Raw genomic sequence first — 19,066 nt, 5'->3', positions numbered from 1 at the left:
AAAAACCTTCATCTCTTTCAGTGATTTACTTTATTATATGCAAGTTGACCCCGAAAATAATATATGCTTTTAATGCAACAAGGATTAAACTATGACTCATGTATTTATCTGTAGTAGTTTACTTACTTGTTCAAACACACCTGTGAAATTGAATATAAATAGTCTGCAAAACAAGGCACATATATCATTATACAATTACAGATTTCCACATTAAATCATTATTTATTTAATTTTAAATAGACAATTGTAAATGTCCAATGTACAACACAACAAATACATTTTAAACATGCATTAGTCCAAGGTATCAACCCTTAGAATATAAAATAATTTTAGAATACAAAAATAAATAATGGAATTTATTATATAGCATTTAGGAATGATGGCCCAATATCCATCATCCTCTTTTAATTTCCTGGACAGTACTTCATGTGGTTTTCACAGGCCTGTACCTTGAGATATAAAAATATTATGGAAAAAGCTCAAGTGCAACCATTAAGAGAATGGGGTGAGTTGTCAAAAGGAAACAGGATTCAACATATGCTTTATAATACTGGTATGTAACTTCTGATTATTCACAGAGGACAGTTGGGTTTGAATAAATGAAAATACGTCTGCAACAGTCAAAAACAACATAGGGAAAGTTTGGACCTGGATATGTAATGCCATGAAAATGTATACATCCACTGCAAAAGAACTGCAGAAAGGAATGAACACTTTTAGTTTTGAATCTGGCACTTTCATCTGGCAAAGCTCTGCACAGCCAAATGTGAAATTATGCTGTTTCCAGTGTGGGAGGGCAGTATTTATACCACAAAAACCACTGTAGCATGGAAGTTCCTTCTTGAACATTGAAACAGACTATTTCACAAAAAATAGCCTCAACTCCAACGCTTGCTAGTTAGCCCTTTTTGTTAAAGCTTTAAACTGCGTCTCACAAATGGAGCAAGCTCAGATTCCATCACCTCTCAAAGAGCTCAGAAAAATTTAATTCATGCAAGAGTGGAATTCTTCATGCACACAGACACCTCTAAAAAGATCATGAACATACTGTACAGCCACACACAGAGATTATATACACACTGTGTATTTTCCCTGTTTAGGCCATGAAAAATAAACAATGCAAAAATAGAAAAGTGCATAAACACCTTTTGGGCAAATCCAGCTTAAGTCAGTGAACACATACCAGAGCAACCAAAAAGTAAACAAATAGAAACAAAATGTAACATCCAGAAAGTCTTTTTGGTTACAAAGAATAAAACATTTTACATTTTTGTTTTACGCTTTCATGTTTACTATCTGGGTAACACACAACGACTGGTTTTACATGGCTTATGTCTTCAAGAATCAACTTTGCCGTAAGTCCCCTCTGGCGGTCGGTAGCACTTGGGAAAGGCCATCAGCTGCAACACGTTGAAGGCATATTTCCTGCATTTAATATTCTTTTGAACGTTCTCAATCCGACATCCTTCTCTGGTGATCAAATAAAGAGGGTGAAGAGGAATGAGGGAAGAAAAGAAAGAAAAACAAAAAAGTAAACATGAATGAGTTTTTAAATTATGTTTATAATTATGCCTTGAAAGACTTCCCAAAATACTAATTTATGTTCTTTTTGAGTGAAGTATGTTTTTGACACATTGAAGGCGACACATTTAAGGCTGACAGCAATGACACATTTTATGGCTACCTCGCGGGTTTAGTATAATAAACAGCTTACAGTATGCCAAGTGTATGATAATTATTATATCTGTATGATATTAAGGCCTTATGTATTATGGATAATTGACTTTGGCTTAGCAATATATAATATAATCACATCTCTGCAGAGATCACGAGACAGCCAGTGTTGCTGCTCACAAATTATTATAAACTCTTTGTGACTATATTTCACAACATTTGTTTGTGTTCAGCCATTTTGGTATGCTAAGGCTCAAAGTACATTCATGAGCTTGGAAACAGCTGTCAAAAAGATCCCACGACCTGTGAGTTTTCCACATCTTTTTATTTTCTGTTTTGTTTTGGACGCTTTTACGTATGTTGGGCTACTAGTTTAACTGGAGCTAAGCTAACGTCCTTTCCCCCTCCAACTGCTAATTCATTTGGACGTCTAGATTCACACAAATATCAAACGCATTTTAAATGAAGCTTGCGTGGTTCTCAATGAGCAGATATTTACAGATTTTGTTGGTTTGTTGTTAGTGGTGGTGACACTAATAATCTTCACTCCAAGCTCTTTTAGCTAAGCCTCACTGTTGCTGTCTTTACCTACAGTTTAATTTTCCAAGAGGATTGTGCAAGAGAAAAAACATCAGATCATTTTATATTTAAAAATGTTCTCCTTTTGATTTAAAATGAGAACACTTTGAGATCACATGAGAACCTTCACTGTCAATCCCCAAAACTAGCTCTTTAATTCAGGTTTTAGTACCTTAAAGTGGCTTGACAAGGTATTAACTTGTTTCTGCTAGTCATATATCAAAGATTATATTTATGGGCCAGGAGCCAGAGGGTTAGATTTCCAGACAGATGACAGGCCTGCGATCAGTGTTGCCCTCCAAGATTGTAAGTACTTCAACTGCTTCAAGTATGCTTTATGACAGTTTTGTTTTGTTTTGATATAAGTGATAACTTTAATTTTTAAGGTGAAGGTGCTGGAGCCAAAACAATTGCAAAAAACGGCTTCCCAAATACTTAAAAAAACAATTCAAAATTAAATCCAATACAACACCTCCACCTTATGTATGACCTACAGACACTTCAGACATGTATTCAATAATTAACATTATTTATAATAATTAACATTCAAGCTTCACAGATTGGATTATTACACAAACGCATTTAAATAGCCCATGAAAGAGCACAGTGTAAAGTAGTGAGAAGTGGGACAATCTGAATTCTGGGATACTATTAATAAAGTTGGATGGACTGTGAGATTTTTTTACCAACTTGGAACTTGATCAAGAATTCCTAAAAGGGCCAGTCACAAATCATTAATCAAGAAGTGTGCATAACTGGTACAAGTGGGACAAGGTTTCTGGAACGGTTCTGGTATTTATCCACTAAGTTAATGCTAATTGCCCCTTAAATATTTTGGGTAAGTAGAAGTCTTTAAAGTGGTGAAATGGAAGCACTCTGGGTTTCTGCTAGATACTACAGCATCCTGTAGGAGAACATTTTTTCACTATGTGATTTTATTTTGGCCAAGAAAGAAAGAAAAATATTTACTTCCCTGCATCCTGGTCAATGTCCAAGCATAAAGCAGTGCATAAGCAGATTACACAAGTAAAAGAACAGGAAACTCATTATGTTACTGTTAATGACATCAACAGAGTCTACAGAAGCAGAGAGTGAGCGAGCAAGCTCAATGCACTGCAGCTTAATAAAATTTGAAAGGGGACAAAGCACAAGCAAAAATAGAAAATATGTTCACCTTTTAGAACGTGCTGCATTTTGGAAAAAAAGAAACACTGCAAATTGACGACATGCAATATGTTAAAGTTGACCCCTCATCAATGAAGCTGCAAAATGAGCAAAAGATGATCAAATATGCATCATTTAATTTATCTTGTTACTAATTACTTGCATTTTCATCAGTTTTAAGTGTCCCCCGGAAATCTTGTTGTTGAGTGTATTCTGGTGAATATGGTTTCTCCATATGCTAGGTTCAGGTTGTACCCTCTGCAGGTGTGTGAAAACTTTCTACACTCACATGGACACACAGAGCTCGCCATAATGAAATAAATTGGTAATATTGTTGTGATACAGCTGTTAAGAGGTAGAGAAAGAAAAAAGACTGAAAGAAAGAGGGAGAGAGAACAACAGTATCAACATAGAAAAACTGAAATACAGGTCTAAAGGTCTACATTGGACTAAATAAAATGATAGTGATAGTGACTGATAGATTAGATGTTTCCGGCACATTGAAAACACTGTAGTGTGATTTAGGTGCAAGTCAGTTGTATTGCACAAAATTACAAACAGGCTGAAGTTTAACTCAGCAGTTCAACATCAGTCTGTTCAGCCTGTAATACAGTGCCATATGTGAACATGTGTGTTTGTTATGTGCCGTTTTCTGTTAGTTAACTCAAAATTGCATGTACCACATCAGCTATTTCATGTGATGTTAGAAGTTCTGGGATAATCCTGTCAATTTTCTTAATTTTGTTATCAACAAATCATATGAAAATACTAAAAGCAGTAATTAGTTGATCCTATTAACAAATATTGTTTATGTATCCAAATTGAATATTGCTTATTCTTCTTTGCCATTTCATTACATTGTTGTTAAAAACACATCAGTGAACACTGTTGCACTGGGTGACATGTTCTTTCGTTATGACGAACCCAGGCATGTAGTTTATTTTGAGTCAATAGCACATATATCATCCTGCTGCCACAAATGCTGTGTATTAATCCGCAGCTAAGTAGTCCTCAATAAACAGACTATTTATTCTTGTTTGAGTAACATTTGAAAAAGAACTACAGTGCCCAGCTATTTCAGGAAATTACTGATTTTAATAAATAGAAAATAAATGTACATTTGTGACCTCAGGATTTGTGTTTTTAGTAGGAATTAGTAGAAATGGGTTTGGAGCTGGGTGACACAGACAGGCTAGGGAAGTCAGACAGTACTGATAGAATGACTAATACAAAGTTGTTGTTGACAATTAGTAAAATACAGATTCATACCAGGCTTATCATTAAACCTACAAATGAAGATGTCTGAGATTAACAAAAGAACTTTATTTACAGCATATTGTGTTTGCATTTGGTATGCAGACAGTGTGAACTTTCCAAGGAAAGTTTGTTTTTGTCAGATTTTAAAGAGGTGGTATTATGCTCATTTTCAGGTTCAAAATCTTAATTAGGGCTTGTACCAGAACAGGTTTACATGGTTTAATTTTCAAAACATATTTTTCTCATACTGCACATTGCTGCAGCTCCTCTTTTCACCCTGTGTGTTGTACACTCTGCTCTTGAGCTACAGAGTGATGCAGCTTACTTGTACAATATGTTTGTTGGGAGTTGCACATGCACAGTTCCCAGGTAAGGACTACTAGCCAATCAGAAGCAGAGAAGGGCGGGTCGTAAGAAACAAGGTAATGTGATCCAAAACAAACCCGCTTCAGCTGGTAACCATGGCTTCGGTTCAGCCAAACATGGTTGAACCCAAGTCCGATCCAGAAACAACGGCAGAACAACCAGAACCAGCTTCACAACCTAGACTGGAGCAAGACGTTTCCGAGTGGCAAGTTATTAATCTGTAACACATCATCTTTCATACGTAACGTTTTAACCGAGCTCTGCCTCTACCTTACAGTATCAGCTTAATGTTTACTGACTGCCTGGAGGTTGTCTAACGTTTTTTAATTTCATATTTAGGTGTACTTGTGAAAACTGTTCGACAATGCCCACCGAAGTTGAAAACGTCTGTTGCCAAGAAATACAAACGGTAGTTATATAATCAGTTACAACGTTGTGTAGCAAACATCAACAGTAGCACACACCTAAGGTTATAGGCAATGTTGTTGTGAAGTTACATTGCCGTGTTTATTTTAAATATAATTCGCAACCAATAAAGCATACTTACAGGTTGAGGTTGTGAATGTCCAGGCCCAAACAGAGTCGGAGTTGCATCATCTTTTCAGACTAAACGTTACCCAAATCCGCAGTTGAACTGTTGCCGGTTCAGAAAGCAGTCCTCGGTGAAATGGTTAGAGCACAAGACGAGGTGCTGGTTGTACTTCTGAGAAATCGTGTTAAAAATGAATTTCAACCACTGATTCTTCACAAAGTCATCCTTTGGAAGGCGATGCATAGATGTTTGCCCTCACAACGAAGAATACAGCGTCTCAACATGGCGATTCCACTTACTAAAGTCAAAGGGCCTCCGCTCAGACTAGCTTGATTTGAGGGCATGCCTGACCCACTAGCTACTTGGCAAGCTTTATGACGCGTTTGCATTGTGACGTCACAAGTAAGGAAGTGAAGGGCTGGACTACAAACGAGCTGTTTTCAAGCAGTTCAGAGCAGAGCTTTCTGTGGGAGATGGGAACTCCCTTTGGGCTGGACTCTGGGCTTTTTCACTTTGCAAACCTGTTACATGCACAAAAAAAGATATATAACTCAATAAAGGAGAGGGGAAAAGCCAAAAAGCACAATACCACAACTTTAAGAACCATCTTAGAGTTTGTCAGAGAAGACTCCTGGTAAATCAGGAAAGAGTCAACGTTTAATTGCTGGTTAATTAATACCATCTGATTGAAATCAATTGTACCCAATCCTCTACTATTTCTCAGAGATTAGCACCCCACAAGACTGAGTTCAATATAAACCACTCGCACTAATCACCCTTATACAAGAAAGCCAATCAAATCACACTACCACCCCTAACAAAGGAATAACCAACACACACACAGAAAAAAGGAGTGAGTAGAGATGGCATTGTCAGCAATTTATTGATATTTTGCAAGCAGAAAAACAAGACTTAAAATGAGCCACACAACCAGTAAGTGGGAGCTAACGAGCAGCAGGGCAATGGGGTAAAAGTGTCGGGACGCTGGTTTGTTCTCTGTTACGGCGCCAGCCTCAGGGTCCTCCCACTGCCCAATGTCTCCCTGGGTCAGCCGACTGCAGGGACACCCATCAGAGTGAAAGAGAACGAATAGAGATAGATAAAACACACTGTGGTGTTAGTACATTCTATGCCGTCTAAGTGGGACTTCTAGCACAGACTGATCCATAGAGATTGGTGCAAGAAGGCCCACTTAGACACAGAGCCATTAGTATAGACAAAGCCACAGACAAGCAGGCAGTGATGGACGAGGCGGAAATGTGAAAAACAGGCTCACTAAGAGCTGAGACAGCAGAGGATGGGGTGGGAGGCATTCAGTTTGGTGCAAATTTAACAATAGAAGTTTTATGTACAAGTTTATGTCTACTCTGTCTATGTCATGTCTAGAGTGTAAGAATTGTGTGTACAGTAGTGGTGTAACAGGTTTTTGTAGTGTGTGACACTTGCTTAGTTTGCTTTACAGTATTCATTTCCTTTTGGATAGGATTTCCCGTCATTTAAATGTCTTCGACAGACTTAGCGGCAGTTTGGAAAACATCCTTATCAAACAGTAAAACTGCCCCCTTTTCACTGTTCCAATATCAGAGGTCCGTGTAAAAAAAACTATGACAATTTGCAGGTTCTTTAGCCTGTGTAGATAACGAAACTATGAGAAGAAAGACAAGCACATGCCTGAAGGTTTTAGTCGAGCCACTGAAACAGCATACATGAAATTGTTGTGTGTTGTGGGTGCATGGTCAACCGGTCCAGCCTGTCTTATCACCAACATTAAAGCTTTCATTATTTTTATTCACAACAAACCAACTCTGTCAAACCAATTAAAGGACAAATAAGATACAAATGCTCAGCTTCTTTTGACTACAAAAAACAGTTACCTTAAATATCTTCTGAAGCTAATGCACATGTTTATCTACAAAATCATTTCTTACACGTGTAGAAATTATGACAATGCTATGTTTTAATATTGTTATTTTTTATATTATTGTCATTGTATTTGTTTTGTACTTTTCTTATGAATTAACTGCTGCCTGAATACTAATAAATGAATAGCCTACAATTTTGCCAACTAACTAATCCCAGCATTCTGTTACACTTTAGCTTTCTAAAATCACTGTGGTCTTTAACACAAATGCAGTGCAACGGTACAAAAAGCTATTTCAGACATGTGTGGTCACTGTCAACGCCACACTTTATTTAAACTTCACAAAAACCTTTGTGTATTGACATGCAAGTGTAATACGCATACACATAGGAGCCATTATACATATCATGGGAGGGACACATCCGACATAATTAAACAGCTGCAACGCAGACAAATAAACATGGATAGAAAACATGCCACTCAATGCAGAGGTGGTGCTGAAAAGTTGAGGGATAAAAAAAGAGGTTGCTTGAGGCAGGTGCAGCAAAGTGCCTCAATATTACAGACTTTTCTTGTGCTGCTGTTAGGCTACTTCTACCTGAAGACAGTAGTCAGATGCCTGCAGCAGGGTGGGTAGTAACTTGTTACAAGTAATGCAAATTTGCAAAGAAAAAAAAAAGGTCCCAGACAGAGCATTTGTCAGGGCCTCTGGGTCTTTAGAGACCTTTATTACTGCATTCTTTTAGAGCACATAGCTAAATAAGCCATTAAATGTATCGCTCGGAAATAGCAGCCAGCTGCAGTAGTGTGTTTACAGCTGATGGGAGTTACTAAATACTGGGTCCAGCAGTGTTTCCCACAGGAAGAGACTATGGCGGGTAGGCCTTGAACTCTCTCACCAGGGTGTCCGGGGGCATGCCCCCCGTAACACGTACATTTTAAAGTTAAATGCATTAATTTGGTACAAAATTAAGAGGCTATCTATGAAGAACTTGGTACGCTTGTAAACAATTTTGTAAACTATTTGATCATACACCCATTGTATAGCTATAAATGGTGATGAAACAGCAACAAAAGTCAACAAGTTGTGTGTATCCTTGTGCTAAATTCATGAAGTCCAACCAGAGTCCGACCCAACTTGATAAATAATGTTGTATGTGGTTCTCGAAATGAAGACTTCACAGCCTCTCTTCAGGTAGGACTCTCATACTGCAACACTTGTCTTTGTAAAGAGAGAAACTGACAGGATAAAAGACGCTAAACCTGCCTGTCAGCTCGCTCTGGTCCGTTACAGTGGATTTACCAGAAGGGCGTTAATACTTGTGCACTCCAAATGTAGGCGCGGCTAGCTTAATCGCCTTCACAAACGAGTGATTGAAACAGGCCGTTAACGTGACCGTAGTTACCTCAAAAGAAAAGTGGTGGGCCACCATGGTCTCCTTAATTAATGGGAAACACTGTCCAGTTTTAAGTTTTCATCAGTCAGGAAGTTTTTACACAGAGCTGAAGTCGTTGTGCTCCTCTCCAAAACAAGCGGAAAAGCTGATTACAGCAGATAATAAAGCTCGTTAAACATCCCGTTCCTCTGGAGGCTCAGGCGGACACAGACGTGATGCTGCCATCAGGTCTGCTGCTCTTCTTGGCTGGAAAAGTTTCAATCACCTTCCAAACTGTCGCGATTTTATTTTTGTGTTGCTTTCTCTGTGCTGGAGTTATTTTAAGAACTTGATAGTTTTATCCAGTTTGTTATCCACACATGTCTCGCCGATGTCCGTCCGGATCCGGACCCAGCCGCTGTCCTCTCCGGACTGCCGACCTACAGCCGATTTATTATTGAGACTTACTACCTTGTGACGGAGCATTTGCATTTTAACCCGCGCAGATTTTCTAGCATTTACTGTACTGGTTTAGCGGCCCAGGAAACTCACAGACCAATCGCATGTGCTTCAATAGTCTCATGTAACGCTGCTCAGCCAATCAAATCTGTGCATTCCGATGCTTGCGAGTCGAGTCCGCGAGATTCTAGTGATGGGAAAAGTCATTCTTGTGAAAGACTGGAGACACTAAATCTCGTTCATTAAAATGAACTAATCTTTTTTTTTGTGTCATTTTGTTCATTTTAACTAGGCTGGTTATTGCGGAGCTGCAGCCCTCTAGTGGGCGATTTAAAAAAAAAAAAAGGCTGCCTGGCTTGCGCTAACTGACAAAGTATAACTGCTTTCAGACCAAACGCGAATTTTCGCCTCGCGACGCTTTCCTCGCGTGACTACATTCGCTGCAAGTGTTCACACACAACGCGAGAAGGCGATTTTAACGTGATAACGTGAATAAACACAACTTGCCATTACTACAGCTGTATGAACCCAAAGTAAACATTTTGTTGTGATTAAATAGCAATGAACGGATCAAACTGATGCCGAAATAACTATGATGCAGTTTTGTTAAACATATGAATTCATGCTTTGTCAGGTCTGTCAGCAAGACAGCAGGACAACAACTTCTAAAATGTTTCTTTTCTGAATGGAGTTCGGATCGTTCAGGGCTATGCTATGCTAACTTGGTCACAGTTAAAGTACAACGATAGCTGGAATAAAGTTACATACACATGTTTTCTGAACTCACCAGGTAGTTCAACATACTTGCTTTCTTTTCTCCCAGCAATGTCCAGTTTTGTCCAGTTTTGATATAAATATGAAGTAGTGCCAAACGACGCAATCAACACTGGAACCGGATGTGCACGGAATCTAGCTGCTGAGAAGCTCGAGTGAAGATAAATCAATGTTAGCTAATTTAATAAAAGCAGTTTACTTCGAGCTCCTCCCTCGAGCAAACGGCGTAGTTGCGAGCAAAGTCCAGTCCGACCACGGGTATTAATTTGTCCGAAGCTGGAGCGCTGCTCGCTGCTCCTCTAGCCCAGGTTTAGCAGCTCTCAGCCGGCATGCAGATTTTCAATCGCCCGCTCTGCCTGGCCCTCTCCACACAACGCTCTGAAACTGTTGGTGACGTATGGACAATCTCAACGTTGATAGGCTATCGCGACTCAGCGTCAATGCGAAATTCCTTCGCTTCGCCTTCGCGCCGCCGGCACCGGCCCCTTCGCGTCGCTTCGCGCCGCCCGTCAGGAAATCGTGGCTCTACGCGTCTTTGCATTGACTTTGTATGTAAACTCCCCACCCCGAACGCTCATTTCACTTTTGGTCTGAAAGCACCATAATGCACAAACTCACCTCTTGATCTTTCTCTATCATGGTTCTATAAAGCCCCACGGAGACACAACCAAATTCAAACCATGTAAAAAACACAGAAATATGTTATCAATATTCAATTAAATTTATTTCAATCTTTCCTGAGTATTCTACCAGACCAGCCATATATATATAATTATAATTACTATCACTATGTCTCTAAAGTGCTCATTCATACAGCAGCCTAACGTAAAATCTATATATTAACATCAGATTAAAGGGAATATTTTGAAGTAATAAGCTTGACACACTAGATGAATAAAACACACTCTTATTAAAATTTAACAAATTTAATAATAATCTCAAACACTGCAGGTTGTTCACCAGTCAGGAGCTGTGAAACAACAGCACGGCTCTGTGGATAAATAAAAAGTAAAAGTTAAGTTGTGTTCTCTGGTGGACCCGGATCAGCTGTTAGCTGTAAACAAACCACAGGGTTAACGCTAACGTTGCTATGTGGCTGTGTTGTAATGTTTTAATGAGCCAGTCCGTTTGTTTTGGAGAGGAGACGACCTCTGTGGTAATTCAGCTCCCGGTATAACTCTGTCAGGGCTCTGAAGTGGACCCAGAACAACTCTCATCAGCTGTTAGCTGTAAACACTAGTAGGACTAAAGTTAAGGTGCAGCTGTGTTAAAACTATAACTTAACACAACATAAATGTGCTTGTAAGTTATGCTTTATTAAATGTCACAAAATTATCAAAATAGATATTAAACCATGCAGCTGCTGTGTAAGGAGTGAACGTCAGAGTAAGACTATTCACGCATACTCTCTGAGACAACCCGTTCCTCCTGAGTCACATACAAGATTAGGTCAAATGAACGAAATGTTCTTTGAACGACACAACGCTACGAGATTCACCAGAGACGTTTTGGAAACACACATGAATTGAGGAGACGAAAGGGAAAAACGATTTCACATGGCTTTTAATCAAGAATGTACAGATTTTTACATGTACATTCCTCCCACGGGCAGTTCAAAACCAGAATATCTCATAGATATCCAATCCTAGCTGGCAGGACAAACTAGAGCTCACGTTTCTCACTGAACAAGAGAAAGTAGAAAAGTGGTAGCTCTGTAAGAGGAAATGAAAGAGAAGAGGAGGCATTGCAGCTGTTCATTTGTTATGATGTGTTGAGTGTTTATTATAAAATTGGTTAAAAATACACTTCATCACTTGAAGCTACACTTTTTATTTAATTTTTTCAAAAATTAGGCACTTTATTTTAGTTTACTTAAATTATTAGCGTGTTATTTATTATCCCTCTAGTTTGATGTGAAAACTGACTGAAATATTATTTGATTTGACAGTCTGTTGTTGACTAAAAACATATGTTGATACAACTATACATTATGGTACTGAATGATAACGCAAGTTAGTTGTTTTTATGTTCCTGACCTTTGCATCGGGAAATTTTCTCTAACTGGACCTCTTTGAATTCTAATTGAATACCCCTGCTAAAAATAAAGAAAATGAAAAATATAACATGTGGATTGTTTCATCTATCGTTTTAGTATTGTTTTATCAACGAGGTTTTTGCAGAGCAAGCTAGCAGACGGATTATAAGAACGTTTTTATAGGCTAACGTTACGTGTTATTGAACTTCGTAATTCAATGCACTGAATTGAGAATGTCTAAAAAAAACAAGCATATGTTTTCCCCTATAAAGCAAACATTTATTTTGCGATAGTCTGACGATGTTATAACTGACCACATAGTTGATAACTTAATCATGTTACTGTATGGAAGCTAGATCCAGACAGACTGTCACTTTTTTCAAGTAAGCTGCTCCTACAAATATCTAGGCCATCAATACTGTAAAATCAAGATCAATGTAATCAGTTTAACACATTGCTTGCCTTAACGTTACATCTACTGGACTCATTACATTAAACTGAAAGCAGCATTGTAGATAATATTTTGTCCTTGTAATCCATGTTTCCATTGCATGGATAGCCTTTGGATATCGCTGGAAATAGTCCCCCTCCTAAAGGGTAAATTATTATCTTTACAATTTAATAATGCATTGCATTTAAACAGCACTTTTTATACACAGAAAGCAATAACAGTAGCCTACTGGTACTACCAGGTTGGACATAGTGTCTGACAAAATATGTATCCGCCTCCATAATGCACAGATGGGCTACTATCAAGTATTTAATTTTGTGTATACTTCACATCACGACTAATAACAGGGGTGAATATGGAGACGTTGTTCTTTCCTATCAAAAGTTATAGTGGGATACAAAATACAAACTGGGATCCAGAGAATGTCTAGTACACTAGCGCTGATACTGTTCATTAAGCCTTACAAATAAGTGTTGCATCAAAGAATGTACTGTTACTTGAGCTAAAGTTAAAAGGAATGTTTTTTTTAAATAATGTATTTGAATAAAACTATAACAATAATAATATAGTAATAATAGTTACTGAAAAGATCCTGTTACCGAAACAAATAAATTACATTATATAGGCTACTAAACAAGACATTTTGAAAGCTTGAACATTGCCTTTGTCTCTTTTGTCCCGGATTGAATGTGCCCCTCTGACAAAACAACTGGCCCCAGCCTGGCCCCCTCAATAAAATTGGTCTAGAACCATTACTGCCTGGTTTCCTACTACATTACCTACTACAAATAATGTAAGATGCTTTGTATTTGTTGACTTTCTACTCAAATAATAAGTAAATATATATATAAACAGGTTGTTATGTAATGATTTAAGATTAGCTTATCCAATTACTAAGCCTTATGTATACCAATTTTTGACCCTGATAAGTTGTAGAATATGTTGAGTGATTGAGTTGTGGCCAGTTGTTATTTCTGTCTTTGGTCATGTAATTTCCAGTACTCTTATCTGTCTAACACTGTCATTAGTGGTCTGTACAGGTCGGTACCACAGGCATTTGTGTGTATTTCACTGTTGCTGCTGTTTTTCCCTCTGTCCCTCCGAGTTGGGACGTAACACAGTTTAGATGTGCACTTCACCAATGTCGTTATCAGATGTAGATGGATGCAGATGAACATGTTGGTTGGCTAACACAGACATTAAAGGCAGCCATTTCCTGCAGCACAGATGGGAACATGCAAGGCTGACTTTAAATGTGTGAGGGAAGGTTGTGATGGAGGCGGGAACACATGATGATCTAACAAGCTGGGAGGGGACACAACGTTTTTTATGTGTATGATGAGTGATGGATGTGTTGTGGGTGCAGGTTATTACTTTGATGGTCCACCAGATGTTTATAAAAAGTCTATTTAAGAATTACAGAATGTAACTGCTAAATCTGCAGCAGTATTGGTTAATATGCCACTTGACCCAAATTTTCCTCACAAGCTATGCTGATAGTGTCAGTTTTATAAGCTGAGATATCCCATCTGAAAACTCTACAGCCCAATACAGTGGAGGTAAATGGTATTTTATTTGCACTCCCAAAAGCAATGTCCTGGTTACTATGGATAATCCATAGATTTTATCTGAGCAAATAAAACCAAAACTATCTGCATAGCTATAACTATTTAATCAAAGATGTTGGGATGACTGACTTTTTAAATGCAGCAAGTTTGGGAATGGAACAAGAACTTATAATATATATATATATATAATAACTTGCACCCATAATAGCTTTATACGTCTTTTATCACTGTCTTACCTTCGCATACAGTCCAGAGCACGGATGAAGAAATCCTTGTTGAGCTGGTGTTCATCACGTAGGAGGGCACACTGCTCTAATGTGACAGACATGGATGTCCGGTCTTTGGCACTTTTACAGCTGGTAAACCTGATGCCATTTAACCTTCGGCAGATCTGGAAGGAAGCGGAGAAAAAACATGCAATGTTTAAATGCATCATTAATGCAACTTTGCCTTGTGTTACATTTGCAACAGACTACATAGACTACTACAGCTTCAATTATAGATGTTTCCTGACATCTAGACATAAAGTGCAATTTTGAATATCATCCAACTCTAGGGCAGGGTTTATATGGTATCTTCTTCTGAAGTCAATCCATCATGCTCAGTTACCTTCTGTTTGGATCAGTGCTTCCATTAAAGCCCATGAAATTCTAGACTGCACTGATGTGTTTACAGCTCACAGTTAACACTGGTTATGCAAGAGAGAAAGTTCATATGTACAGTACAGAAAAAACTGTCTTCATTAACAAGTACAGAAATAGCAACAACAGTGCTCACCGTTCCAGCAATCCATAGTATCTCCACATTTTTTCTCTTCTTTGTAACTACATTCTGGCCCAGGGTTTCAAGTAATTCCTTTATGTCAGTCTGTGTCTGAAAACATGGTAGACCTGTTCATAAAAAACACAAAATATGCAACCAGTGAGTGGTTCGGTTTATTGTTTTGTTCTGGTGAAAATAAAAGTTTATAAGGACAGGCTACCACTCAGGACTGTTCTGTTGGATTAATGTGTGCTAGCAGACAAAAGGAAAACAATTCACTTGATACTAATTACAAATTATTATAGATTATTAAATTTAAATGACCATAAACATTTTTGTAGTGATGCGGTGAACTCCTTAAAGTAGTGTTATTATGCTCATCTCTAATCCTATTTAGGGGTTGTACCAGAACAGGGTTACATGGTTTAATTATCAAAAAAACACGACATTTTTTGTCATTCTGCACATTGCTGCTGCTCCTCTTTTTCGCCCTGTGTGTTGAACACTTTGTTTTAGCTATGGAGTGATACATCTTACCCTCTACAAGATCTTTGTTGGGAGTTGCGCATGTGCAGTTCCTAGTTAAGGACTACTAGCCAATCAGAAGCAGAGAAGGGTAAACAAGGCTTCGGTTCAGCTGTACATGTTGCCGACCAGCTTGGCAACATAGACTGGAGCGTGAGTTTCAGAGTGGTGAGTTATTAATCTGTAACAAAAGTATCTTTCCTCCATAAAGTTTTAACTGAGCTCTGTCCCTACATCACTGTAACAACTTTCTGTCCATTTACTGCCTGGGGGGTAGCTATTGTTTTGATGGCAGAGGAGGTGTGTGCTGCTTGTTTGTTGTTTTTGAGAGCTATGTTGGACTAGCTGCTTGGCGAGCGTCAAATTTAGGTTTCATCCCTGTGACGTCACAGAGAAGCGACTGGACTACAAACAAGCTGTTTTCAGGCAGTTCAGAGTTTTCTGTGGGAGATGGGAACTCCCTTTGCCTGGACTTTGGGCTTTTTCACTTTGCAAACCTATTACATGCACAAAAAGGCATATAATTCAATAAAGGAGAGGGAAAAGGCCAAAAAGCAAAATACCACCTATTTAACATACTCTATGCATATTTAAAAAAAGTGAACAATTATTTGCAAATGCTGTTTTCTTCACATCCTTGTGACTGCATGCAAGAGTCACTTTGCTGCAGCAGTGGGACCTGGAACACAAACCCCAGTACTTTTCAAAGAATTACAGAGATAAAGACTATGAAAGTGTTGTGCACTTACATTCTAGTGGCACCTTTTCACTTAACGATTTGTAGTAGGCTTCTAACATCTCAAAGTTCTTCTGGTTTATTCTTTCTTGTAGAGAGATATCTCCAAACCTGAGAGGATGCCAGAAAGAATAATGGCAGTTATGGTGGAGCATCACTAAAACTGTTTCCACAACAGTTAACAGTTTATCAATCAATGTACAGTATCTATACTGCAAAAAAACATTTTCAACCAAGTAAATGAAATATAGTTACATGTTAAACAGGTCTTTGTCTATGAAAGAAAAATATTCCATATTTTAAATGATTATTTTAACTTCATTTCTGGATATAGATCTACAGAAGCCCTGAGAGGCAAGTGAGGCAAAAAAAGTTGCTTGTAGTCCTGCTTAGAAAATGTGGTAGTGGTGCACTTTAGCCTCTTGTGGCCAAAATGAGTGTTAAAACAACAAACACCGAATTTAAGACCACACTGGCCAAATCAGTCGCACTCTATGATTACCAAGGCAAAGGTAATCAGTACCTCTCTGCTATAGTTTGCTGTTCATTGATGCCCACGTTAAACAGCACAGGGAATACTCGTAGAGGCTTTCCATCTTTAATCTCTTCTGGCAAGGTCTGGAAAACCAGTCGTGGTAATGGCACTTCTACAGTGAAGTGGTCTCTGAATGCAGGGAGAGAGAAACAAAATGCAAGGTAAAACAGATTAAATGATTAAACAGAAATTAAATGTGTTTTGCAATGCTATAGAATGTAATACATTTGGGAAGTTGTACAATTTGACACCTAAAACAGGCCTGAGCAAGCTGTAAGAAGAAAGACTGATGAGCGTGAGAGCAAAAGAGTGTAAGCGTGTGAGATAGATTGCCTTAAAGATTGACATGGAGGGATGGGGTAGGAGTGTATTATGTTATCACACCTCACATGATGTGCCATAACTAGCTCAAATAAACTGGCTTGACCTTGTTGGCACATGTGGACTAAAGTTCAACAAGATTCAAAAGCAGGAGCCACTTCCTCATAACACACACAGCATAGTACAGCCATGCCGCTTGGCATACTATCTCACAGTCAGTTTACATTTAGCAAGTAATGTAGGGCTTTGTTTGTCCCGAACAGTTCATACCATAACGCCCCTCAGCACAAAGCTTTGTTGCACAAACACACCCACTGATGCAAGGTTCTACCTCCCAAGAGACTGACAAATCCTCGATACTTATAGTACTTATGGTAAGTGAGTGGATAATAAATACTCTATAACAAGAAAATATGTGAATCCCTGCCCTGTGGTCTGGAGTTTGATTGACAGGCTGCACGTGGATTAAGATCAGCACAAAAACAGAGCAGAAAAACACTGTTGATCCTAGAAGATTAGTCAGTGTAAAAGCACTGGAGGTGATCAGTGCTTTTACAGTAACTGATCGGTCAATAATTGATCTAATTTTAATCTTTCTTTATAAATACATTCATATGACAATGTAATTATAGGGAAATTTGCGGCAACGTTCTGAAACATTACACATAGTTAAGTACCCACTTATGGAGTAGTTGAGAACCTGCATGTACTACAAAGGTCTTGCACACCAGAAAGACTTACTGACAGATACGTTGACACATTGTTGATCACTTGAACTCTCCAGCCCCTGTTTTCTTAACTTCATGCCTTCCTGCACAGCCCGACTGCACAGCAGTGAACAGTGAACTCTGCCCAGTTGATGAGACACCAGCAAATGCTGTGATAGTAATCAAATGGACGCACCTCATGCTGTGAGTTGCAGACAGCTTGTGACAGAGTGGTAACGTGGGTGGTAGAGTTTTGCAAAATAAAAAATATAAAAACTGAGGCTCAACCTTGCTTTGTTTGGTACTGTGAGCTGCACTTTTGCTGAAGTTAACATGTGTGGATTTGTGGTGAGATTTATGCCTAATCAAAAGTGTTTTCACTTAGTTTAGATTTCCACCTCCTTGTCTCATTCAGTTCTGTCTCTGTCAGACAGTCTGAAAGGGATACTACCATATCAATTCACTGCGGAGTATAGGGCGGGTAGTTCTCATTAATTGATGACATTAGTCTTGTAAGATTAGGCTATGAGCTATTCTCGACATTTCAGAGAACGTAGATATGAAAGATAAATTCTGAATGTGCAAAAAGTTTTGATCATGAGCAGAAAACCTGCTGAAACAAAGAAACTATTAATGTCCAGGAGTTTATAACTGAATTAAAATGAATTTATTTATCATTGAGGTGAAAAGGTGCCACATTCACATTTAAAGAGGTTACTTCCCCAAACTCTGCAGGGATATTATTAAATATGAAAAGTTGATCTACACGAGAACACATGTTTAAAAGCAATACAGAATGCTTGAAAGCCACAGTGCATTATATTCTATGAAGAATGGTTCCCCCGTGACCATCGAAACATATTTTTGCTTTAATTGCCCCTCACTAGAATTTAGTCTGTGTTCTCTTGTCTAGTGCCAGTTCATCTTCGTCCCCTGTGTCATGGGTTCCAGCCTTTTCCCTAGTGTTTAGTACTCTCTGTGTTTTTGGATCACTGTTTAGCTTTCTTTGTCCTATTCCCATTTATTGGATTTTGATTCTTGCCTGTGCTTGTTGGATTTGTTTGCCAGTTTGGACTGCTTACTCTGAGCTTAACATTTTCCTGCTTCATCATTCATGAAAGCCTGTTGTTCTTTGACTTTTGGCATTAAGTCATTGTACTGCACCAGCATTGCATTTAGGTCCTATTCCTCGTGTTCCTGGTTAACCTTCTTGCAGTACTGAGACAGCTACTCCCTATATTTAGTATCAAATGACATGGTCCATCTTCCTGAACATTTCTAAGAAATTGCGGTTACAGGCCCTTTTCTAAGACATTCTAAAGAAACTATAGGAACCGTAAAATAAAGTGTTACTCTCAAATCTTAAAATAAAAAGGTTGTGGTA

General features: G+C 38.4%; 1 protein-coding gene across 1 annotated transcript in view; it reads right to left on the bottom strand.

Moving 5' to 3' along the window:
• Nucleotides 1–6,436: 6,436 nt before the first annotated feature.
• Nucleotides 6,437–19,066, bottom strand: part of inpp4b (inositol polyphosphate-4-phosphatase type II B) — a 192,427-nt gene continuing 179,797 nt past the window's right edge. Inside the window, 5 exon segments of the mRNA XM_038713158.1 lie at nt 6,437–6,627; nt 14,333–14,487; nt 14,874–14,986; nt 16,133–16,230; nt 16,643–16,783. Coding sequence (XP_038569086.1) covers nt 6,453–6,627; nt 14,333–14,487; nt 14,874–14,986; nt 16,133–16,230; nt 16,643–16,783 — 682 coding nt within the window. The 3' untranslated portion in view covers nt 6,437–6,452.

The sequence above is a fragment of the Micropterus salmoides genome, unplaced genomic scaffold (assembly GCF_014851395.1).
Source record: "Micropterus salmoides isolate LMB-PRFRI ecotype aquatic unplaced genomic scaffold, ASM1485139v1 Ms_hic_scaffold_12, whole genome shotgun sequence".
NCBI lineage: Eukaryota > Metazoa > Chordata > Actinopteri > Centrarchiformes > Centrarchidae > Micropterus > Micropterus salmoides.
The sequence above is the reverse complement of the archived record's forward strand: the minus strand, read 5'-3'. Positions and strand labels throughout refer to the sequence as shown.